This window comes from Trichoderma gamsii (assembly GCF_001481775.2).
Source record: "Trichoderma gamsii strain T6085 chromosome Unknown Scaffold_41.2, whole genome shotgun sequence".
NCBI classification, from domain to species: Eukaryota; Fungi; Ascomycota; class Sordariomycetes; order Hypocreales; family Hypocreaceae; genus Trichoderma; species Trichoderma gamsii.
The window spans coordinates 68,336-92,273 of record NW_020171378.1 but is presented as its reverse complement, the minus strand read 5'-3'; the positions used below and the strand labels follow the sequence as shown (position 1 = coordinate 92,273).

Sequence of the window (23,938 nt, the reverse complement as noted above, 5' to 3'; positions counted from 1 at the left end):
TAAAAGATATAATATATATATAAAATAACATATAGTTTAAAGCTTGAATAAACTAAACAGTTACTATATCTACTATTACTAGATAATATTACTAACTACTATAATTAGAAAATAAATATAATAGTATAATAAAAAACTTTTCTGAGGTTAAGGTAAAACTATTAGAAGCTATAAAGAAAGGAATTTAGTAACTGGTGTATTATATAAGTTTAGTATATAACTAATGGGAATATAAAATAATGAAATATGTTGGTAAAGTAGTATATTATCTAATATATACTTATAATAATTTATACCTTGCAATAAATACAAAACCCAGTTATTGTATACTTACTATAGAGTAATAACTTAGTTAACAAACGTATATGGATACTACATACAACTCCAATATATAATGCTCCAAAGCATTGCGTATTATTATAATCTTCTTAATCAAGTGTTCTTGCTTAACAACACCCTCATTACCATTTATCGACAAATTGGTTATAGCTTTTATTACTTTCTATTGTGTCAAAATGCCTTCTTCTAAAAGCACTCCAGTTATCGACTTCTCTGATTTTTTGTCAGGGGACGAGCAGCGGATGCAGTATTGTGCTGATAAAATTCGAGATGCTTGTCTTACCCAAGGCTTTTTCCAAATTGTCAACCATGATATTCCTGCTAGCCTTCAAAAAGATATCTTCAAGGCGTCGAAGGCTTTTTTCGCTTTACCACTTGAAGAAAAGATGAAACTTGACAAATCTCTGGTATGTCATCTGAGGCACCTTGATAGTGTTCACATGGTAACGTTATCCTTCAACATAGAACAAATATAACCGTGGATATGAAGTCATGCATGGTCAGATGATTGAGGCGAACACTAGGCCTGACCTCAAAGAGGGATATTACATCTCTCGTAACTTGCCCATGGATCACCCTCAAGTTCAGGCAGAAAAGTTTGCCCACGGCCCAAATGTGTGGCCCGAGTCTCTTGGAGAGCCTTTCCAAGACACTTGCATGGATTACTTAAATCGCATTGTGAAGCTTACGGAACAGGTCATGCGGGCCATAGCTATGAGCTTGGGCTATGATGCGGACTTCTTTCAAGAGTTTTGCACAGATCCTATGTGCTTCTATAAATTGCTTCATTACCCGCCTCAGTCTTCAAATGCCCATGCTCTGCAAAGAGGCACGCCAATTCATTCCGTTCTCATAGTATTGTCAATTTTGTACTAACATTCACTTAGGTATGGGAGCCCACCGAGATTTTGGTGTGATTACTTTACTCCTACAAGGAGATGTCGCTGGCCTCGAAGTCTGGGACGATGAAGTCAGAGACTGGTATCCTGTTCCGCCAGTTGAAGGAGCTTATGTTGTTAACTTGGGTAACCTGTTTGAGCAGTGGACAAACGACAAGTACATTTCCAATGTTCACCGCGTAATCAACCGCTCCGGTGAAGAGCGCTACAGCATCTCATTCAACTATAACGGCAATCCGGATTTTGTTGTTAAATGTATTGAGAAGTGCCGCTCTAAGCCCGAGGAAGAGAAATATGCTCCGGTTAGCGTCGAGTATTATGTTGTTCAGAAGTATAAAGATGCTTATGGTCGGGTTGGCATTTACAAGTCTGAGTCATTTGCTCCTCAAAGGCCAACGCTTGCATAGAAAGACAGAGCCAATATACTAATGCCTTTTATCTCAATTGAAAGCATTTAAATTCTTACTACAGATATTGCCACTTACTCTGCTGCTAAAGATTGTTTTGCTTGCTGGGTAATTTGGAGTTTGACTACAAAGTATGCTGTACTAGAAGTGATCTACCGACTGCTTAATAAAAAATAAAATAATAATGTCTAGATGTTCACTACTTTACAGTTGAATAGGCAATGGGAGACGCTATAGAAAAATATTGCATTCCCTTACTATTGTTATAAATTGCTGTAAAGTAAAGCAATCGTGCCATGGAACCGTTGGTCTATGTTCACAGTTTGCCAGGTCTGCGAAATTTAGTAACACTTGCCTCACATAAAAGTGAGCTTTCGTATTAACAACGAACGATTTTTGAATCATACGATAAGAGTAATGTAAGGTTCGATTCCATATAATTTCTAATGTGACTTGCGTTTGTAAAGCCAGGCTGTTGCATCAAACGCGAAACTATTCATCGTTATGGATTAGAAGCCGCATTTTTTATACTCTCATGGTGGTCTAAACACCTGGAATGTGACCACTGTGCTAGAGAAATTTGAAATATTCTATAATTAAAGGGCTGCTGACTTCATAGGAATAAAGAAGGAATTAATTTTGTAGTTGAAATAGGAAGGGAAGATTTTCTATCTCTCAGAACTAGAGTTAATAGCACAGTATTCTGAGAAGCGACTGCGCAACTTGGTTTTCAAGTCAACTCAAAAGCAAATAATTGAGTAGCCTGGTGCTATTCTTGAAGCCTGATCGAAACACATAACAAGGCTGCAAAATTGCACTACGCTGTCTTCCAAAAACCAATTGATCGCAGCTGGAAACACTTCCAAATGAATAGGCACGGTCCGTACTTTGGCCAATTGACATGATTTAAGGTCATCACCTCGAAGTTATTGAATCTTCCAGGGTTCAGTGATCCTTTTCCTTTTCCTGTTATGAATTGATTGGTAGTGCCAGTCTTTCGGATTGCCTGTCGTTCATTCGGCCGTTTATAAGATGACGGGAACTGTTTCGCACGTTTAGGACATTGATACTATCTATATTGCACGCAGTGAATTTTGAGAATACATGCACTATGAACAGTGCTATTTACCATATAAAATCCGGATACGCGCTACTATTCATTGTGAACGCATGAGCTGCATGTCTTTTAAAACACAATTCAGTAATGCACAGGTTCTTACTAAGTAAAGATTGCTTTTCTATTCTTTAGAGCAAATGATAGTCAATAGCCTATGAGAGCGTTCTGTTTGTTATATCTTACTCTACTATACATAGATGTTAGAGATGCGAATATTGGGAACGTCAAAATATCTCTAGTGTAAGTGAAACGTATTGTACATTTCATTATCACATCGCAACTATAAACACTTTGGCTTCCTGGCTTTCCGGTACCCACGTATTATTGTACAGGAGATGGTGTACTTTCTATGCTAAAATTATATTGCCCAGAGCTGTGATATTGAGACGAACATAACAGTTTAAAGTAGCCACCGACAATTTCTTGATAGATTACATTTGTGCATGAGAAATGAGCTATGAATGCTCAGCAAGATATTTTAAACAAAAATTGTATCTTAGGATCAATACCTCTGAGAGATAGTACTTTTAGTAAAGACTCCTGTAAACTGCGACTTCTTTGATACGCTCATCGACACGTTTTGGCTTACAGCAATAGGATTGAAACGCAATATAAATGAAAGAGAAAAACAAGGGCTCGTGGATCTTCTTTTATATGAGCTCGGGAAATGATCCACAGCAGAGGACTGGAAATCCGTGGAACAGCTATTCAAAATTCTCTACAAGTAAATCTACCTGATTAGACGATGTTGTGTTTTGTAATGTATGGAAGATGCGCAGCATGATAGAGGTTACAGACGGCGTACAATATTCGTGAGTGATGAGCGAGTCAAGTGCGAGGACAATGTCACCACCGGATGTGGCTGATCAGTGGAGGTATAATTGATGGTAATTTTTGCATTGATGTCCTTAAAACGTAAAATTATCTTGCTTTTATCTAGCTTCATTCGCATCGCTACTGTTATACACTGTAAGAAGCCTCGACACGGTAGTTCCATATCTAGTCCAAGAACAAGACGCTAGGCATAAGACATAGGTCCACAAATAGCTATAGTGGTTTTACTTGTGAATATCACTTGTAGTAGAATAGAAAAAAAGCTATTTGATAAACTCCAGTCTTATAAAACCTAAACTCGTATCTATGAAATTTAATATATACATCTCTTTTATATAATATGTACACCTTAGGGCTATATATACATCATCTGCCCTATACTATATCTACCTCCGGGCTATATACATTGTCTGCCCTATGACAGTTACTACTATTGATTGAAATAGTATAAAGCTATTCGATTAGAAAACACAGCCTGTCAAACGGTTGGCAATGTCTGAGGAGTATGAGCTGGTAGCACCACCCTCGCTCAAGTTTCCATCGGAGGGGATGCTGCCTGAGTTGTAAAGTCGTGCAGCCTGATAGACTGCCTGAGCTCCAGTAGTCGACAAGCTAGCCAGAAGTTGCTTCAGACCAGAACCAGATGCAGTTCCTGTAGTGCCATCCTGGATCATGCCTACAATCAAGTTGTTTGGGCATGGGTCGATGCCCTGGCCCGGTCCCAACCAGCAGGTGTTGGTGCCGTTGGCGTCCTGCATCAATCCGGGGTTCGCCCAGAATCCTTGCGTTGTTGGAACACGCACGCATCCCTTGCTCTCTTGCACCACGGTTGCCAAGACGTAACGCTCATCGACACCGGCCGAGGCTGCGATACTAGTGATAGCGGACTGTAGCTCTGAGGTCTCTGTAGGAGAGTTGTTTGCCACTCCCCAGCCATTGTTCTGACACGCGCCATTGATCACGTTGATGTTGGCATTCCATAAGTTGTCGAAGCTGGCCCAGGCGCTCTCGTCGGGCCAACCGTTGCCAGTCGAGCCATCACCGGTGTAGAAGATCTTGGAGGTGCAGGTGATGGCTCCGGTGCCACTTCCGGTGCCACTTCCGGTGCCAGTGCCGGTACCAGTTCCATTACCAGTACCGGTACCAGTTCCGGTACCACTTCCACTGCCACAAAATGAGGAACCGGTACCGCAGAAACCGAATTGCGAGCAGCAGAAGCCCGTGGCGCAAACGAAGCCAGTGGTGCCACCACAGGTTCCGTCCGGGGAGGTTTGCCGAGTTTTCAAGCTGCCAGAAGGCATGGCCACGACGCTTGAAACCAAGCTAAGGGCAAGAAATGCAGTGAATGACTGACGCATTGTGAAATACGGTTATTGAAGCTGGACGATAAGTCTTCAGACGGACAATTGGCCAGTTAGCGAAGAGCTTTGCAAAGTCTGCAGCTGTTGAAGGGATTGCTGGTTGAGATTTTCATTGTTTCCGTGGATATATTCTCACTCTTATATAGATTATTTGAAGCTGGTGACAGTTCCATCAGGGCATTCTGAGATGTCATTGCCATCCTTGGTAGGTGTGGTTTTGACATGCCATTACCGTTGCAAGTAGGTGAGGTTTCAAGATGCTATTACCATTTTGGTAGGTGTGGTCTTGAGGCGCTATTACTATTTTGAGTAGGTGTACCTGCATTCGTGATTTTTGCGCGTCTCACGTTTATTTTAGAGATATCACCCCTGTCGTCAAGCCTTAAAGAGCCCGGAACTATGCCGGATCTACGAACCATACAATATCTGCATCAAGATCAGCAATGTAGCATAGCCATTCCACGAAGTTGGTCTAGCTCGTCTATAGCTTTGATATAATATAATATACTTATTATCAAGCGCTGGTATAAGAAAGCACAGGACCAGACTGCTACTTTGGGAAACTGCAACATTGAGTTGGTATCATTCTTAGCATAAGTAGTTCTTTTTAGCTACTAACTTGGGAAAGCTGTCCCGAAAATGCAATACCCCTTGAAAGGCATCTTAGCCATGATTGGAAACAGTAAAATATAACGCACTTGTAAAAAGCACATGCTTTTTTTGGTGCCAAACTAAGTAACGTTGCTAGATGTAAGATAAGCGTTTCAATTTTATTCCCATTCCATAAGCGCTGTCCTAGATAGGCAGTCCAGGTTTGCAGCTTGTTATTTTATTTGACTATTGTTTGAACTTAAAGACTCTCTTATTCTTATTAGGTGGCAGTTTTTTGGACTCTTGTAGAGTAAGACGAAAGTTTGTAGAGTAAGACGACTTGTTCTAAACAAGTAGGTATTGTAAGGTATTGTAAATATATTGCGATCTAGTTTGACAAGGCTTTGCAGCCCACCTTCTGTTGCAGGAAAAAAAGTCGGACTATTAGTTACGCCGAGCCTGACTCGGCGCTTTAGGATGTAAAGAAACGTAGATTCTCTTTGTTCGATAGAATTACCAACACAAGTTTGCTATGCAAAATGGCCCCTCTCTACTGCAGCGGCCTCGTTTCTGCTAGAATCAAACTATAAAGGCTGGATCAAATGATTCTGTAAACTGTTCTCGTCCTGTGACCCTTGTAGCGGCATGACAGGCTGGGTTATTGATGATGTGCTTGTGTCTAGATAAGCGAGTTCAACATGTTCCCAGCTTTTCAATTTACTAGGCTGATTGAAGGAGTAAGCAAGGATAACCCCTGGATTTAGGAGCTAACAGGAGCAAGGCTGAAATTATTGTAATCCGACGCTTATGGGCTACCTAAATCAGTCAGGCTGATGCCTAGTAGAACACCCATATTTGGAATCTACAAATCAGTTAAATCCGAGATTACTTAACATCACGAGAGAAAGGTAATACAGGAATATGGTATTAAAAATTTCTTAATTTGTATTTTCTTGAAGTGTTTGCAGGTATTCATCCAAGAGTTGTATGTATCTAAACGAATGGTGCCTATAGCGTTGTTGCAGCGAACGCCAATTCCGGCCGCTGCATACAAAAATAGCTATAAGCACGGATGCCTAGCCTAGTTATCTCATCTTCAAACCTCTAGGCTTTGCAACAACCTTCGATATGCCCGCTGGCCCTTGGCGCCGGGCTTATAGGTATTGCTGGATTGGATATCCCGAAAGCGTGCTACTGTCATTAAGATCGGAGGCATTTGAGCCGCGTTCAGTTTCGTCACTACTGCCTCCACTACTGCGCCGTTGCTGCTGTCGATCTTGCTCTGCCTTAAGCTCTTTATACCGTGCTAATGGACTTGACTAGAGGTCAAATAACGACTTCTTAAAGAAAGCGAATGTGTGAAACCATGTTGCGAATAGCTTCATCTCAATAGGTATCTTAGTTCTGGATTACTTATGGAAAAGGAAGCTGTTTTCTCTTTTATGCGAACACCAACAAAATGCGACACCGATCAGGCATTCATTTGACTAAGGTTGTGGGTCATACAGCTTGTGTGGATACGTAGAACTCTTGGACGGATACACTTGAGAGCACTCCCCTTGTTTCCTCTCTAGTTACTAAAAGTGGCATTAATGCTTGTAATACAGTAATTCTTATCGCTAGTATTCAAGCCTGCAATCACTTTTTAAGATGTTTCCTTATGTTTCTTATCTCCTTCATCCTCATTAACTACCTGTGCAGGCTTTCTTCAGGCTTTCTGTGTTTCGCTTATTCATTCATGCGTTTAGCTAGCTGAGACTAGCCTATACTGGCACAAGTGGTAATGCAAGGGCGCAACCCAGCCTTCTTCCTACGCCCTTTGCCCCACGCGCTGAGAAATGCCCTTTGTAGATCTTGCCTATGCTCAGCACTGTCCGTAGTCGAAGACATATACAGTGACTACAATAGATGTAGTATAAAGAGATCGAATTGGTAATTCAATATTGTTTGTTCTGATTCGCAAACATCTCAACATCATTCGCTCGACCCAAACAATCCAAACAAATATACCGCCACATTCGAAACCATGCCAAACTCAGAATCCGTCCCAAGTCTCCTCAACTCATTTACCGACAAATGGTCTCCGCGTCTTGTCGTTGCAATTAACGACCACCACGTCAAAGTTGCCAAAATAGACGGCGAATTCATCTGGCACGCGCATCCAAATTCAGACGAACTTTTTTATTTGTTGGAAGGCAAATTGACCATAGAGCTCGAGGGCCACGATGATGTTGCGATGCAGGTTGGGGATATGTTTGTAGTTCCAAAGGGCGTCAGACACCGTCCTGTCGCAGAAGAGGCCTCTATCATGATGATAGAACATGAGTCTACAATCAACACTGGAGATGAAACCAGTTCGGACAGAACAATACAGGTCAAAGATGCTCGTAGGCAGTATTGAGACGGGTTGATGTTGTTTGTATATATCAAGCGGATCCGTTCGTGCCGATTGGTGCTATTGGAGAAAGGATGGAACAAGGAGCGACATCTGCAGTATAGCTTCATGCGTTGACTCTCCGGCGCTTGCAGTAGGGACGCTTCTTGCACGGCTGGTCAATAACTCCGATGGTGTGTAGAGTTTGACCTGTATCTGATAGTGCTCATATAGTCATGGGAAAAGGTATAGAGGCCATTGTGCACATAATAAAGCGGCCATTAGTGTGAAGAGTAAAGAATGATACAAATGCCTGCAGTAGAGAAAAATATGATTCTATTGAACAACTGGTAGAGATCCTTCAAAAACTCAACCTCCCTCAGCCGTCACATTCTTAGCTAGGAATACGAACCCTTTTGCAAGTACGAGCTGTCAGCTAGGGTAAACTGACTTCGACAGCTTAAGAGACGCAGATTACCAGCTCGTACCTGACTCTCTAATAATACTTAGTTGGGTAAACGATATAAATGTCGCCGAGGCAAAGTGAGATGAAGACGACGTATAGTATATATGTGCAATGAAAAGTAGCTATTCAAGGGAGAAGCGTGTGAACGAGGTATACGTAGACTAGTCGTTGTATGAGTTATATAAAACACTTGACTATCCTATTGCCATTGTCTATTGTTATTTACAACATTGTCTCTTGTACCACTCCGTATACCAACTCAATTTGCCTGTCATGGCGTCAGTCCCACCAGGAAGCCTGATTCTTGTTACAGGTGCCAACGGCTATGTTGTCAGCATTGCCATCAAAGTTTCCCTACAACGGGGTAACTGTGTACGTGGTAATGTCCGCTCCATCGGCCACAATGCCTGGATGGAGGCATATTTCGGCTCCAAATGTAAACCTGTCGGGATGCCTGACATCAATACTCCGGAGCCTTCGATGGAGTTCTGAACGATGTTGACGGCATGGCTCATGTTTCTATATACATATACATATATATATATATATGAACAGACATAGCCAGCGTAAAGTTGATGAAACCGTCAAGTCCACTTTACAGCTGCTAAATGCGGCTGCCAAAGAACCTAGTGTTAAGAGTGTGCTTATCATGTCTTTGGCTGCGTGTGCACTCCCTACAACAGGTGTCTAGTCCAAAATCAGTTCCAAAACTTGCAATAATGCAGCCAATTAGACAAGCAACTTCGCCGTGGCATTCTAAGGGACACTCGCGTTGGCACGGAATCATCCTCTATGGAGCTTCGAAAGTGCGTGGCGAGCAAGAGGCGTTTGCATGGGCTCGCGAGCATAAGCCGGCTTTATCTTCAAGACAGCCTTGCGTAACGTAGAATTCGGCACGACGGTATCGAGCCATCGCAGCTCTTTCAACCGTTATCGATGCTGTTGTCAAAGGCAACCCTGCTGCGCTAACTATTTTACCGTCGCAGTGGTACATCGATGTTGAAGATACGGCGCTACTACATCTTGGCGCATTGACGCTCGACGATGTGCACGGCGAAAGGGTATTCGCCTTTGCTGGGGGATATTGATGGGCGTAGATTCTCGAAATTTTAATAGACGGTATCTGCATAAGATAACGTTGGAGTTGCGTGATAAATTTGCCGTTGATGTTGGAGAAGTAGAGAAAGCGTTGATTTACTTGGTTCTAGACGCTTCATTATACGAATCTGCCTCGCGATGTTATAAATTATGCCTTTTGGCTCTACATTTTGGGAGATATTACATTTTGGCCGATGATAATTATGGCTCTGGTCATACAGCCTTGCTCACCCCATAGCGGCCTTAATCGCTATTGTGCGAGCGCTAATAACCGTACTGCAATGGGTTGGAAAATATCTAGGAAGCGGGGATTGGCCTAAGGGTGTGAATGTAAGATACGAGCTATCCCTCTAAAGTCTTTGATCTCTGCGCATTGTTTCCTCTAGCCAAAACCTATCGCCGGCCTTTGTTTTCTTTCTAGATGAAGTAGAATCTTCTTAAGAGAGAAAGGCCCTCAGTTCAGTTATGAGCACCCCAAAAGCGCACCTCCCAGTCTCCATTTCAGAGGATGACATTAAAGCTCTTCTTGTGTCCCTGGACCTACCACCGCCACAACTCGTATCTCCTTTACCTACCACAGCAGAATATCATTCAATTTACGTCCTTTCCTTTCCTTCAGCAGTAGCGGCTTCGCTCTCCCCAACTTTGGCACCTTTGCGCGAAGATGGCCACGTCCAGCTCATCTTGCGTATTTCTGGCAACCATCTACCCCGCATCAAAACCATCAACGAAGTTGCGGTGATGACTTGGGTGCGGCAGAATACTCGCTTCCCTGTAGCGGAAGTTGTGCGCTTTGACGCTACCACCGACAATCCACTGGGTCATGAATATACCCTCTTGCAAAGTCTTCCTGGAGTTGCAGTTAGTGACGTTTATGATCGCCTTTCGCCAGAGGTTTTAGATCGTCTCATCGACCAGATGGTCGACATTGTACACCAAACGCACGCTATGTCTTGGCATGGGGTATTTGGTCTCCAGTTTGACAGTAATGGAGATGTCGTCCCAGGTCCCGTGATTGAAGAAACATTTTGGCACTCACCTGATGTGGCCAAATACTGGCCTGCTTCAGAGTCGGTGGAATCTCTCAATATTAGCGGACCATACGAATCCTACACCGATTACATAGCCGCAATGGTCCGCGTATACCAACATGCAATTCGTGTCCATCCGACCTTAGAAAACATGCGAGACCTTCTACCACGCCTCGACGCTTTTGTGGAAGCCCTATCAAAACATCCCGAGCTCAACAATACTAGGTATATTCTGGCACATAAAGATTTGCACTTTGGAAACGTCATGTTTGATGAGTTGAGCGGCTGCATCACAGGCATACTGGATTGGGAATTCTCTAGCATCGTGCCAGCGCCTCGCTGGAATCCCGTTAGGGCTTTTCTATGGAATGGCCAATACTCTCAAGACGCCACTGAAGAAAAGAATCGTGTAAATAAGCTGTTTAGAGAACGTTGCGTGGCGCGAGGATTGGTCTCTCTTTTAGAAGAGACAAATTTCAGTTCGGCTATACAGCAAGCGATGCAAGATACAGTCAATTACTTGCGTGCAATTGTGGAGGTCAGCCCACGCCATCAAAAGGCAGAAGTGGTACCTAACTGGCGGGCTTCCGTTGAGGAAGGGCTGACTACATTCCAGGTTTGAAAGACTTTGTGAATATAAGCCCCATGTCACTAGCACAGAACCGAATCAGAAGCCAATTATCATGCATACGCTATAGAGAAGTTAGTTCTTAAAGGCTGGGAAATATCTCTTTAAGCCAGAATCCAAGAATCTCATTCCAATAGGTTTCACCAGATAGTCATCAGCACCGGCGGCACTCGCGGCTTCTCTATCCATTTCACTGTCTTGCCCAGTCACCATGAATAGAATACTTGAGTTCCATCCATTTTGCTTCTCCAAAGAACGTATCTCCTGTGCGGCTTCAATGCCATTACATACTGGCATCTGTAAGTCCATGAGAATCAGCTCAATGGGAGCACCATCACCAACAGCGTGTGATGCTTGTCGCTTTGAGAATATCTCAACAGCTTGCTTGCCGTCAGCCGCACTGAGGCATGATAGTCCTCGCTTCTTGCAATACATCTGCAAAATGCGGAGGTTGATAGTGTTATCATCCACAACGAGTGTGAGAGGTTTAGCTGATCGTGGAAGGGCTGGGGGTATGGTAGAGTGCCTCCGGATAGCTGGCTCGTCAGACTGACATTTGGATACTACACTCTTGTCTAAGCCTGACTCATCGCCATGTTCGAGCGTCTGACCTAATTCTCCATTAGTAGAGAGTGAGGGCGAACCATCCATAGAGTTGTATCCCTCGTCTGAAGTTGAGTAAGACTCATCTAAAGAGTTAGAATGAACAGCTATGCCATCTTGAGTCAAGTCCTCGGCCAGGTTTGTGTTAGACCTGACAAGTCTCTTCGCTGGATTGATCATCATGGCAAGGTTGTCGGCTTTTTGAAGTGTCTCCATGAGATTTAACGTCGAGAAGGGTCCGCTAGCATATATGACATTGGGTAGCGACTCGAGAGACTCTGAATCAACTGACGTTGGGACCAGACAGATGACGACTTGTTCCGATGGTACAGCTGAAATGTAGCTGTGATTCTGTTTCGAGTCACGGCCGGATTCGAAGATTGTAAAGCAGTCTTGGTAGCTCTCCGAAGAGGTGAGCCCGTTACGAATCAAGAGCTTGGCGAAGTTTGAAGATAGATGCAAGTCAGGCAAGTCAGCTCCCAGCTGGTTGAATCTCGGCGGTAAGTATCTAAGAGAAGACGCTGTCATGTGTGAAGGCACAGCCGAAGCTGCGTAAGTGACATCTCGAAATGTTGCTCTGAAATGAGAGCCGCGATCAACTTGTGATGATATTAGCTCGATAGAGCCGTGGAGTAGCGTCGAAAACTTGGTGGCCAGAGGTAAACCTAGTCCAGCGCCTGTCGAGTGCTCGCCACCTTTCTCGTAGAGCTCAAAGATGCGGGTCTGGTCGTATGGCGGAATGCCACAGCCCGTGTCTTCAACATCGATCACGAATGCATCTGTCCCCTGTTGTTTCGAGGAAGTGACTATTACAGCGCCCTCGGATGTGTTTTGAATGGCATTAATGACAAGGGGAAGAACGCTGTCCCGAAGTAAGCTCAGGTCAGTTTCCAAGCACCTACAGTCTCGAGGTAGATCGCAGTGAAAAAAGATTGAAGGCGTCGAGCCTGTGTGCCTTATCGCTGCGTCAGAAATACCTTTCAGAAGCTCCAACTCCAGCTCGCTAATGTCATGCGATGCATAATGTCGTTCGGCCACAGCAACATCAGCCCATCTATTCAAGGTAATCATGCTATTGACGGTTGACATAAGCTCTCGGCCTGCTGTAGATATGGTATCGAGGTAGAGGGATGACTTTTTGAGATCAGAGAGAAATCCTGCAAGCTCCGCTAACGCTGGCTGTATTTTGGCGTTCTCCGATATAGTGATTGCCTTTAAATCCTCGTTAAGCAGTTCGGCGGCGCCGAGAATACCATGAATCGGAGTTCGAAGCTGATGCGATATTCCACGAAGGAATCTTTCTTTTGCTCTGATTGCTTCTGATAGTAGACGCCTCTGCCAGATCTGGGTAATCATAGATGCACAGGACTGTATAAACCAAGCATCGACATCGTCAAATATTCGTCGGAAATCCTTGGTAGCTACAGCAAGCACAGAATGACCCAGCTTGCTTTCGCATTGGGCAGAAATAATCCGAACAACTCTATCTTTAGGGGTATCATCATGGTTTGATGTTGCAATGAACTCATCGATGTAGGCAGTGTCTTCCCATAACCCATTGTTCAAATCAGAGGGTAATCCCGAATACTGGCTGTTGACGAACTGACCAGTCCCAGACGACTGGATGCTAATCGACTCATCTGGATAGGCGATCCGTAGTATTTCGAGCACGGAGTCTTGTGAATCATGCTCGTCGGACACATTTTCAACAGTCGCAATGAGCTCGGCTAGTCGATGACGCTCACGTTGGCGTCGGGCTCGTGTGCACTGCACAATGTCGGCTACAACCCAATCGGCAAGACGGGCGAGAGTTTGTTGCTGCGACTTAGACAAGGGCGGTTGACTGGTTGCTGAGGCGACACATAACGATCCTAGCCCAACACATTCCCCAGATTCGTGCTGCATTCGAAGCGGGACACCTGCATATGCTAATAACCCGCCTTGTTCAACATATGGCGACTCTCGAAACCTCCAATCCTCCAACAGATCTGGTAGGAGAAATACATTCTATACGCACGAAATTAGAAGGTATATACTAAAGCGACAGTAGATGCAGTTGGCCATACTCCAGGTGGTTGCGTCACTGTGTGGGCGCAAAGCGTTTCGCCTCGAGGCAGAATAGAGACTTGGACACCGACTGTTGCAAGTCGGATGTAGACGTTGACATCAAGTAATCCCACAATGGCAAACTCCCAACCGGTAGATTCTTGTGCTAAACAGACTTTTTCTTGAAGCCCTGACAGGAGCTCAGATTCGTTGCCGATATCCCGCCCGTAGTACCATAGCATAGACAATCTCAGCCGTTCATTTTTGGCCAGATGAGCCCGTAGGTATCGAGATGTAGCACTGGCAGGTTTCTTGGGTATCGAAGCTGAAGCGTAAGGGTCTTTCTTCAAAGGATAGAAGCACGACTCGGTGTCCGGAGCCCACGGCGCAATTGGAACATTGAAATTGTCGACATCGAATATTGGGTCGACGTCGGTAGGTCGGGGGGGCAGGCTCTGCTTTTCTGATGATGGCGACAAAAGGGCAGCGTCTGCCTTGGGGAAGAAATGCATCTGCAGCTCGGAAACTATGGCCACCGGGTCATCGGTAATGGCCCAGGAGTCGCTCTGAAGCGAGTTTTCGACGAGAAAAGAGTGATGATGTCGCTCTGCTCTGGGGATCGAACAAGAAGCCGGGTGGGGCTTGGAAGTTCCAATAAACCGGCTTGGGATTTATGGGGAAGTACGGAGCAGATTCTCCGCTCCAGCCATGCTGACGAAATCGAACTAAAACAAGGAAACCGTTGGATTCTGCAATTTTCGGAGCTACAACACGCTGGTACGAACTTGGGCTACCGATATCTAACTAGAGGTAAGTAGCTAGCTTGGGCAGAAAGTAGATTACCAAAAAATCTTTGTTTATACAGGACATATCCTACATATACTATATAATCTAATATTCTTGCATTTCCCTATGCATGCTTTCTCTTGTTCGGGTTTTCATGGATAATAAGCCTAGAAAGTTATATGAAAGGGCATATTGTAATTGTTACAGTGTAAGCGGGGGCGAAAAAGTTGGAACAAATACAGCTCTTGTTAGCAAGGTATTGAACGCTAGGTTTCAATGCCGCTGCTGGGAACTCTACTCAATTAGGATAGCCGAAACACCAACTACATAGGTAGTAGTCGTGAATATTCGGCTCTTTGCTGTGATGACAATTAACATTAGTGGTTGTTATAAGGGCGTGACATTAATTCCGACGAATGCAGGGTAGGTGTACGTTTTAGCGCAAAAAATACATTAGCTGCAGAACCAGTTCTATGGATGATACAATGAGAACAATACATTCTCTAGTTTAGTGAATATAAATCTGAATAACTTAATGTCATTGCGTATTAAATATAACAAGTTTATCTGACTGTAAGTAGAAAAGCGTAGGTCTATGCAGTTTAAAATAGAAGCTTATTAAAACATATCTCTCCCTACCTGTAGTAGTAAGTAGGTAGTTCAATAGCCTGTAAATCCGAACCGAGACGTGGCCTTGCTGCCAACCTTTGCTAAACTATAATACTACATAACAGGTAGCACTAGATATAATAAAACAGCACATATTCTTTATACTGAAATGGCGTTTAGCTTGCGCTATGACCTTATTCCTGCCAGATAATAGTATCGGTGGCTAGATCAGATGGTTTCTTGATGTGTTCTCGTGGGTCTTCCCAGCCGGCGGCAGAGCTACTTTGTTTGTAATGCGTGTTTGAGTGTTCTATCGTTTTGTTCCAGGTTGAGCTCACATGTGCTTTCCCAAACGCTTAACAATTAGGGTTTGATGCAGTGCTGTATACTAGGTAGTTTGTTCATACATTGTAAGTTACTTCACGAGTTTTAAATTTGTGCCAAGCTACCTGTTATTGCGTAGGCGAGTTAGAGACATCTATAACATAGACCAATAAATTTAATAGACTATTACTTGGAAGCTGAAATAACCCTTGTTTCTTCACAAAAGAGCTTATGTGAAATGAGTCTTTCATATGGCAATTCTACCAGTCTATAGTGATCTTGCGGCAGCATGTAATCCATCCTGATTTTTCCCTGCCTTTTCCTCGCACGTACGTATACGCCGAAATATGTGTCGCGAATATACAAAGTAGGGTCGCCTAGTCGCATACCGTCGCCATCTATGGACGGCAAGGCGTCATGTACATGTCTATTAATATACTATTGAGTTTTCTAGAACCACGTTATCTCCTCTGCGGTATACAGAATTACTGAATTCAGCTTCTTTACCCCATCGCTTGGCGAACAATATCATTGGCCGCCAATTTAGCCTTAGAGCGGTGTTGAAGTGCATGCTTATACGGAATCAACTTTACAAGATTGATCCACTATGGTGCGATCGTTGAAAAGCACAATATATATAAGTAGGCAAATAATCTGTGCTAAGTAACAAGTGCTCTTCGCTCTGATCACTGTCTGATAATACGCCGTCTCTTTCATTGATCAGCATACCCAAATAATGGTTCGCATCAATTCAAAGGCCATCCTAGCATTGGCAGTCACAATTTCCGCTCTGCCAGCGGATAGCTCGATACAATACGTAGGACCTGAGAATGGCAACTTGGTGATCGTCGGAGGCGGCACGCTGGACGATTCCATTCTCCAGCAAGTCATTGACCTTGCGGGGGGCAATGATAGCTCAATTGTCGTCATTCCTACTGCCCAGGGCGATCCAAGCTATGACCAGAATGCAGCGAATGCGGGAGATTTTCGTCGCCTTGGCGCTAAAAGTGTTACTGTTCTTCATACATATGACCCCGAGGTTGCAAACACAGAAGAGTTTGTTCAACCGCTTCTCAATGCTACTGGCGTCTGGTTCGGAGGCGGCCGCCAGTGGCGTTTAGTGGACGCTTATGCCGGAACGCTTACTCAAAAAACGATTCGAGCTGTGCTAGACGCTGGTGGTGTCATTGGCGGATCCTCTGCCGGGGCATCTATTCAGGGGGACTTCTTGGCGCGAGGCGATACGGAGAGTAACACTCTCATAATCGGAGATCATCAACAAGGCTTCGCATATGTGAAAAACGTGGCTATCGATCAGCATGTCCTAGTTCGCAATCGACAATTTGACATGCTAAATGTGCTCAAATATAAACCTGGCATCCTGGGCATCGCGATCAACGAGAACACCGCTGTTCATGTTTCGAAAAATAGTGCTCAGGTATTTGGTGCCAGCTACGCCATCATTTATGACGGAACGTACTGGTCTAGGGACGGTAGCGATCCGAACCAACTTCCGGATAGTTCAAGCTTATTCTATTTTTTAAGAGAAGGGGACGAATATGACCTTGGGCTACGCAAAGTCATTACATCGTCTTGACCTGCATATCTTGTCATCAAGAGCAGTATATATACCTATAGTGCATTTCGAAGGATCTCGAGCGAAATTTAGACCAGTTGCTAGGAAGCAATATGCGGGAGAGCACTTTTTGGCTGGATGCATGTATTAGATATAGGGTGTATTCTGCTTGGGACATGTTATTGAGCGGTTACCAATACTTAGAATGACTGACGCAAAAGCATATGTGAATAACATCGATCATCTGCAATCCTGAACTTCTTTTGTATTGCTCATTGGAGCTATATTATTTGTGTCTGCAACGTGTTGGAAACACAAAGTAATGTTATCTGCAGGTGGTTTGGCATTACTTTGTGTGCAGTGATAGAGGCAGCGATAATGGAAAGGTATTTCAGCTCGGCAGCGCAATGGCCCGTCTAGTATGACAATCGCCACCGAGGGTCTTTATCTCCCTCCCAGTCTGACGCTTCTCCTACATTCTCAATTTCGGGGGAGATGTTTGCCCTCGCTGTATTTTGCGCTTTTAGTCGCCATCCTGTGTAGCTGACCACAACGACATTCGCACACAAGTAAGCCAGTGCGACTGAGTGACCAACGACAAATCTCGGCCCATCATTTGATCGATACAGCTGTGTCCCCATGACAGCCCCTAGATTACCAATGCTAATCTGCATCGCGTTTGCAATAGCTCTTTTTGTCTGGCCAGACACGTTGATAGCCGGCCATGAGAGAACAAGTGCAGTGGCCGGGTAAATGCCTGCAGCAGCAAAGAACGTGCCAGCGTACGACAAGCCCGGTCGTGAAACAGGGTCGGTGTTTGCAAGCAGCATGATGTATCCAATTGCGGCCGTAATTGAGGAGCCTGCTATAAAGACCGCCCTTTTCCCTAATTTTTCGGACGCAATGGCAACTCCCACAGTAGTAACGAATGCCAACGCATATGGAGGAATCGTAAGGAGCTGAGCTTTCGCTGCTGTATATCCAAGATTGCTGATAATTGTTGGCTAATACCCATTCAGCATTGAAGATACTTTAGATGTGAAGAAGAGTTATAAAATACTTACCAGAAATAGAGAAAGAGTATATAACGGTAAGCTCATTGTATGAAAGCCCAGACTGTAGAGCCAACAACTTGGATCACTGACTGCCTCACGTACAGCAGCCCAATTAAAATCTTCTTTCATCATAGCGTCAGAGTCAGCGGCCAATCTAGTTTTGATCAGCTGTCTTTCGGCTTTCGTGAGAAATTTAGCGTTATCCGGGTAGTTCTCAATGAACCAGTACGCTGCTGTGGCAATAATGACAGTAGCAATTCCTTCCTGAGCCGCAATGTCAATATAGACTATCAGGCCCTTCGAGAGACACTTACGAGAATGAATATCCACCGCCATCCGTTACTCCAAATGATTCCTTTCATCTTCGCAATTCCCTGAATGTTGAAATTAACAGTGTTCAAACGAGACAATTGGTGAAGCATCACGTACAAATGCTAAAATGCCACCAAAGGCTCCCGCTAGCGATGCCGCACTGAAAAATAATGAAATGCGATACTGCCGCTCCTTTCGTTTGTACCACATTGACAAATAGAACACAACACCAGGGAATAGGCCGCTTTCTGTTACGCCTAAGAAGAATCGAGCAACAAGAAAGCCAGAAAGGTTTTGTACCACTCCCAACAGCGTAGCAACAACACCCCACGCTATTGTCAAAGTCGGGAGCCATAAACGAGGGCTTGTCTTTTTGAGGATAATATTGCATGGAACCTGTCTTTGACGTCAAATGGCGTCTCAGTAGGCAGACAATTCTAGGCCACTGACCTCAAAAAGAACATAGCCAATGAAATAAACGGTAAGCCCAGTAAGATACTGGTTCCCAGCTGTAAAATGTCAGAAATGTCTCGGCAGCTGAGGATCTACGTATGTCGAACTCATGTGGAGGTCATTTACCATGCCCTCAATGCGGGCATTTCCAACTAAACCTCTTATTAGCTGAGTTAAAACGGAATCTTCATGTAGCCATACCATTGCTCCGATCTAAGAACGAGAGAAGGTATAAAATACCAACTCCAGGCAGGAGCCTAGCGTCTAGTTTGCGAAGCAGTGATTGCTCTGTAAGTCCTTCGTCAATGGCAATAACGTCATCCGTTTCATTTTGGATCTGTGATGTATGCTTTGTATCTGCCATTTTGCGTTAAGAAAATTATCTGAACGACAACTAATGTTCGTGAAATGGGATCTCTAGGGGCGTGCAGCGGATTAAAATATTTCATGGTCTAGATATAGCCTGGCCATCCCCTGGCCATCTATGGATATATTTCCTCGATTCTCTAACATGACTGGGTCAAAGGCTCTAGCACGGCATGGCATAATAACAGGGCTATCGTGCAATACGCTGTGAATAATATATAGTCAAGATCACGCCAAATTCTCAGCTAGCACGCCATGGTGGGGAACAATGACCCCGCCAAAAGTTTATGATTTACTGAAGAGAGTATACAAGTAAGATGCTAGAATTGAACTGATTCTATAGTAGAGGCATATGGCGCACTGAGCTGCAAATTGTTGTATTATGCTCTTAGGGCAGTAATAGGCGCGGGTAGCTCCAGTAGCTGCAGCAGAGACTGAGATCACTAATTGAAAAGCATATAAGCCTCCATATGCAGACACAATGATGTCTCTATTCAGGAACCTTGCTCTTTTTATAGCTCAAGTCATCAATTGTTCAACCAATAGAAGCTCCTGGTGGTTCGTGTAATAAATCTACGTCAGAAAGGCTCGAAATCAAGGTACGCTTGTACTCATTTGTCTCTTCCCGTCTTTCATAGGTGTATCATATAACTTAGACATTGAACTTGTACCACTAGCTTAGGCTGCTGACAGTTGAGTGAAAATATAGCTTGCTTGAATTCGCAAATAATACAATTAGCATTCTCAGGCAGACAAATAGCAGAGGCAAGACAAGTTACCAAAGTAATTTGGATAATTGACACAACTTCATTCAGGTTCTACATACGGTCAAATGCATTTAGAAGATATGGATCTGTGAAAGGCAAGAGTTTTACTTATTAGGCCTTCAGATAATCACCGGAAAGGTAATTTAAGACAAATGTTCCCGGCCTTTAAATCTTTTTATATTCACAAATGAAATCTATATTACAACAAAGCTACAGCGAATACAACTGCAAGTATTCTACGACATTTTGCATCAAATGTAAAAAGAGACGTCTCTATTCGGTTGTCCCGTTGTAAAGTAATGTCAATATTCACCAGGCCTACGACCAAGTCAAGGTCCGGGTTTATAGCGCATGCTCCATGGTAAAATTGACTACAGAAGTGTGGAGAAAGGCAACCGCTGGAATATATTTACTACAGAAAGAGTATAAACCTCGGTAAAATTCCCTAAGATTATACATTCGGAGTTAACTGTAGCTGCTTTTGTTTTTGAAGACACATTTATCAGGTTATATAAAGATATCGCTTGATTCGATACCTATTGCCTCTCACACAGCATCGATGTCATCGGACACAATGTCATCTATAGGCGTCTGCAAGAGCCTTGTGAGTTATAGCTAGCGCAGGTCTAAAGCCTATAAAAATTATGAAAAGATTTTACAGCTGAGCGCAAGAGCACAGCTACTTATATACTTTATATGCTAGCTTGGTTACCTATCAGCGAAGCCAAATTGATATGACGGCTCAAAAAATGAAAGCATTGCTATATCATTCATGTGTACAATTGAATTTGGGTGTAAATGACTGGCGACATTCCAACTGTAGCGGCACCAAATTTCTTCCGGCCGTCACTATGTGAGACCTAGCAGTATGAACACCTATTGGTTATAGTGACTTTAATATATCCCGAGGCTGAAAGACTGCATCTCGTGCAATCCGTACCTGGTGATCAAATGAGGATAACTGATAGTCATTGGCTATCTTGTGTATTCATTATTTGTTACTCTGTGATATTATACCAGTGAGCGTAGGAACGTTGTATCGTTGGATAAGCACGGAGCTTGATTGAACATCCCTTTATCAGGTTGTTGAGTAAACGAACCACACCTGTATCCTAGTATAGTTCTCAGGCGCGTTCCAGGTTCATTTAATTGATGTGCCTGTGCCAGTCGCGCCGGTGGGCGAAGCCAGGTACGTCGCTGGCTTGAAGCCTCAGTTTAACGCGGTAACCTACGCATAGCGCTGAGGCACCTGCCTAAACGGCTTAACTATAGTACAAGAGGTACGTGTATATAGGCTAATCAATGCCAATAGCGGCATCAGTATCTGAAGCTTCCTATTCAAGCAGCTACAATAACCCTCGTTATCTCTATGTTAATTTCGCGCAGAGTGTCTTAGTGGATCAAATAAAGTCAAATCACGTAACACATGTGACTGCTCCACCATTCACAGAACAATGTCACGATGCTACAGTCCCTCAATCTCCCCAAAGAAGTCACCTGCCGGTTTTCCAATGTTGAGGGATCTATACTGGATATATCGGCACGTCTAGCATTCCTGGGAAGGAAATGGACAAATTTTTTGTTTCAAGTTATAATACTACAGCCAGAGCACGAGACAAGCCATATCGACTATGTAACGTCTCCTTCCACCAGAATGATTAGTTGTGAGTAATGGAATTCTGTATTTACGCGTTCTGCGTCAGCGTGTATACCATAGCTCGAGTATAGCTCAGTAGGTTATGGTATTGAAGAGTTTAAATACCTGTGACTTTGTCGGTTGCTTTCCACTTGTGAGGCTATTTGATTCATATTAAAAAGGCAGATACATCTTGCACTGCTGTCTTTCCCCTAAGCAGCTGCTGTCGAGTTTAAGATTCGTTGTATATTTTTTTTTCATTTATTCTACTTATCTTTTATCATTCCTTCCCTTCAGTATGCATTCAGCAGCTTGTTTTGCCACTCTGGGATTTGCAGGCCTGGTTGCCGGCGCTCCATCGGCTCCGCATAACGTTAGAGCTCGCCAAGCTTCCGGTGCCCAAAATGTCGTTTATTGGGGAGGCACTAACAACGAAAGCGATGACCTTTCCACGTATTGTGCACCCAACGCAGGCATTGACATTCTTGTTTTGTCATTTTTGGATATCTATGGCACTACTGGCAGCATTCCAGCAGGAAATATCGGCAATACCTGCTACGTCGGTACGAATGGCGCACCTCAGCTATGCGATGATCTTGCTGCTTCAATAGCCAGCTGCCAGGCCGCTGGCATTAAGATTATTCTGTCGCTCGGAGGCGCGGCCGGTTCTTACTCTCTACAATCGCAGTCACAGGCTGTTGCGATTGGACAATACCTCTGGGAAGCCTATGGCAACTCTGGCAGCACTTCTGTCCAGCGGCCCTTTGGCAATGTCTTTGTCAACGGCTTTGACTTTGACCTCGAAGACAACCTTGGCAATCAATACTACCAGTATCTGATATCAACCCTCCGCTCTAACTTTGCCAGCGACCCGAACCATACGTATTACATCACAGGAGCACCGGTAAGATGATTCCACAAGACTTTATGAGCAAATACAGTGTGCTAACACCCGAAACGCAATGCCCCCTGCCGTTGAGTCTTCCTTAAATCGCATGTAGATATGTAACTCGTGGCTTGCTAACAACAATGAACTGATAGGGAACCCAACATGGGAGAGGTGATAAGTAACTCCCAGTTCGACTATCTCTGGATTCAATTCTACAACAACAACGGCTATGGGCCGGACCCCTGTTCTCTTGGCTTGCCCGGCGATGCACCATTCAACTACAACAACTGGACGTCATATATTGCCACTACGCCCTCGAAAAACGCAGTACGTGCATTCGAATACCCAAAGTTATCTTTCATGCTGGAAGACTAACAGCTACTGCTAGAAACTCTTTGTAGGGGTGCCTGCGAATACTTTGGCTGCTAATGGCAATTCAGGTGGTGCCGTTTACTATGCTTCGCCATCCCAGCTGGCTTCCATTATCGCAGATGTCAAGTCTAGCCCAGACTTTGGAGGAATTATGATGTGGGATGCTGGGTACTCGGATGCCAATGTCAACAACGGATGCAATTACGCCCAGGAGGCCAAAAACATTCTCCTGACAGGCGCTCCCTGTGGCGGCTCATCACCGCCGGTCAGCAGCGGCGCCCCTACATCCACTGCAAAGACAACCAAGCCCGCTAGTAGCAGCACCTCGTCAGCCTCAGGAACAGGCCCGACGGGAAGCGGCACAGTACCTCAGTGGGGCCAGGTGAGTTACAGGAGAACTTGGAGCTTATGATTGCTGGGAGATAAGAGCTAATGTTGAGAGTTTTACAGTGCGGCGGAGACGGATACACGGGCCCAACACAGTGTGTTTCTCCTTATAAATGCGTTGCATCAAGTGAATGGTGGTCCTCTTGCCAGTAAAGCTACAATGAACTTGGTTATTCAAAGGGATCACGGGAGGAGAAATTCACGTAAAAACAGTGTATTTGGCAATGCTTTTCCTCGAGTAGAGATCGCCTACTATTGGGAAATGTCATGCTGGCCTTTCTTGGACGGGTCGAAAGATATCTCTGTTTTCGAACCAGTTATAATAGCAATTATAGAATCAGAGTCAATGGACGAAATAGCAGTTATTCCTAGGATAACAAAAAAAAAGATACTGAAATATATAGCTCACAACGCAATGATTCATATACGTGTACTCCGCATGTTCGCAATGTTGTACAGAAGCCTCAAATTTCTCACTAGGCTATCTGCTAGACCCATCGCTGCTGAATATTAAAGCAGTTAGATTTAAAAGTGGACTCAATTTTGTACTACAAAAGTATTTGGGTAATTGATGCGGGGTTTATCTCTGACATTTTCAATTCTTTTGAACAA

At 44.1% G+C, this 23,938-nt stretch overlaps 8 protein-coding genes across 8 annotated transcripts; 5 read left to right on the top strand and 3 right to left on the bottom strand.

Moving 5' to 3' along the window:
• Positions 1 to 515: 515 nt before the first annotated feature.
• Positions 516 to 1,645, top strand: TGAM01_v208985 (2OG-Fe(II)oxygenase superfamily protein; the record flags this gene model as incomplete). Its single annotated transcript, XM_018807410.1, has 3 exons — positions 516 to 746; positions 805 to 895; positions 1,227 to 1,645. 3 exons carry the CDS (start codon positions 516 to 518, stop codon positions 1,643 to 1,645), a joined length of 741 nt encoding a protein of 246 aa, XP_018659397.1.
• Positions 1,646 to 4,057: 2,412 nt separating this feature from the next.
• On the bottom strand, positions 4,058 to 4,954 carry TGAM01_v208984 (polysaccharide deacetylase family protein; the record flags this gene model as incomplete). The annotated part of the gene is made up of 1 exon (XM_018807411.1): positions 4,058 to 4,954. The coding sequence occupies one exon, from the start codon at positions 4,952 to 4,954 to the stop codon at positions 4,058 to 4,060; it is 897 nt and encodes a 298-aa protein (XP_018659398.1).
• Positions 4,955 to 7,574: 2,620 nt separating this feature from the next.
• Positions 7,575 to 7,949, top strand: TGAM01_v208983 (hypothetical protein; the record flags this gene model as incomplete). The annotated part of the gene is made up of 1 exon (XM_018807412.1): positions 7,575 to 7,949. One exon carries the CDS (start codon positions 7,575 to 7,577, stop codon positions 7,947 to 7,949), a length of 375 nt encoding a protein of 124 aa, XP_018659399.1.
• Positions 7,950 to 9,951: 2,002 nt separating this feature from the next.
• Positions 9,952 to 11,139, top strand: TGAM01_v208982 (hypothetical protein; the record flags this gene model as incomplete). Its single annotated transcript, XM_018807413.1, has 1 exon — positions 9,952 to 11,139. One exon carries the CDS (start codon positions 9,952 to 9,954, stop codon positions 11,137 to 11,139), a length of 1,188 nt encoding a protein of 395 aa, XP_018659400.1.
• An 81-nt stretch (positions 11,140 to 11,220) lies between these two features.
• TGAM01_v208981 (hypothetical protein) lies at positions 11,221 to 14,306 on the bottom strand (the record flags this gene model as incomplete). Its single annotated transcript, XM_018807414.1, has 2 exons — positions 11,221 to 13,755; positions 13,815 to 14,306. 2 exons carry the CDS (start codon positions 14,304 to 14,306, stop codon positions 11,221 to 11,223), a joined length of 3,027 nt encoding a protein of 1,008 aa, XP_018659401.1.
• Positions 14,307 to 16,249: 1,943 nt separating this feature from the next.
• On the top strand, positions 16,250 to 17,110 carry TGAM01_v208980 (hypothetical protein; the record flags this gene model as incomplete). Its single annotated transcript, XM_018807415.1, has 1 exon — positions 16,250 to 17,110. The coding sequence occupies one exon, from the start codon at positions 16,250 to 16,252 to the stop codon at positions 17,108 to 17,110; it is 861 nt and encodes a 286-aa protein (XP_018659402.1).
• Positions 17,111 to 17,505: 395 nt separating this feature from the next.
• Positions 17,506 to 19,273, bottom strand: TGAM01_v208979 (hypothetical protein; the record flags this gene model as incomplete). Its single annotated transcript, XM_024550457.1, has 7 exons — positions 17,506 to 18,093; positions 18,247 to 18,408; positions 18,459 to 18,518; positions 18,574 to 18,852; positions 18,907 to 18,965; positions 19,017 to 19,061; positions 19,111 to 19,273. The coding sequence occupies 7 exons, from the start codon at positions 19,271 to 19,273 to the stop codon at positions 17,506 to 17,508; spliced, it is 1,356 nt and encodes a 451-aa protein (XP_024404791.1).
• Positions 19,274 to 21,976: 2,703 nt separating this feature from the next.
• TGAM01_v208978 (glycosylhydrolase family 18-1) lies at positions 21,977 to 23,479 on the top strand (the record flags this gene model as incomplete). The annotated part of the gene is made up of 4 exons (XM_024550456.1): positions 21,977 to 22,560; positions 22,720 to 22,894; positions 22,956 to 23,321; positions 23,390 to 23,479. The coding sequence occupies 4 exons, from the start codon at positions 21,977 to 21,979 to the stop codon at positions 23,477 to 23,479; spliced, it is 1,215 nt and encodes a 404-aa protein (XP_024404790.1).
• Positions 23,480 to 23,938: the final 459 nt, after the last annotated feature.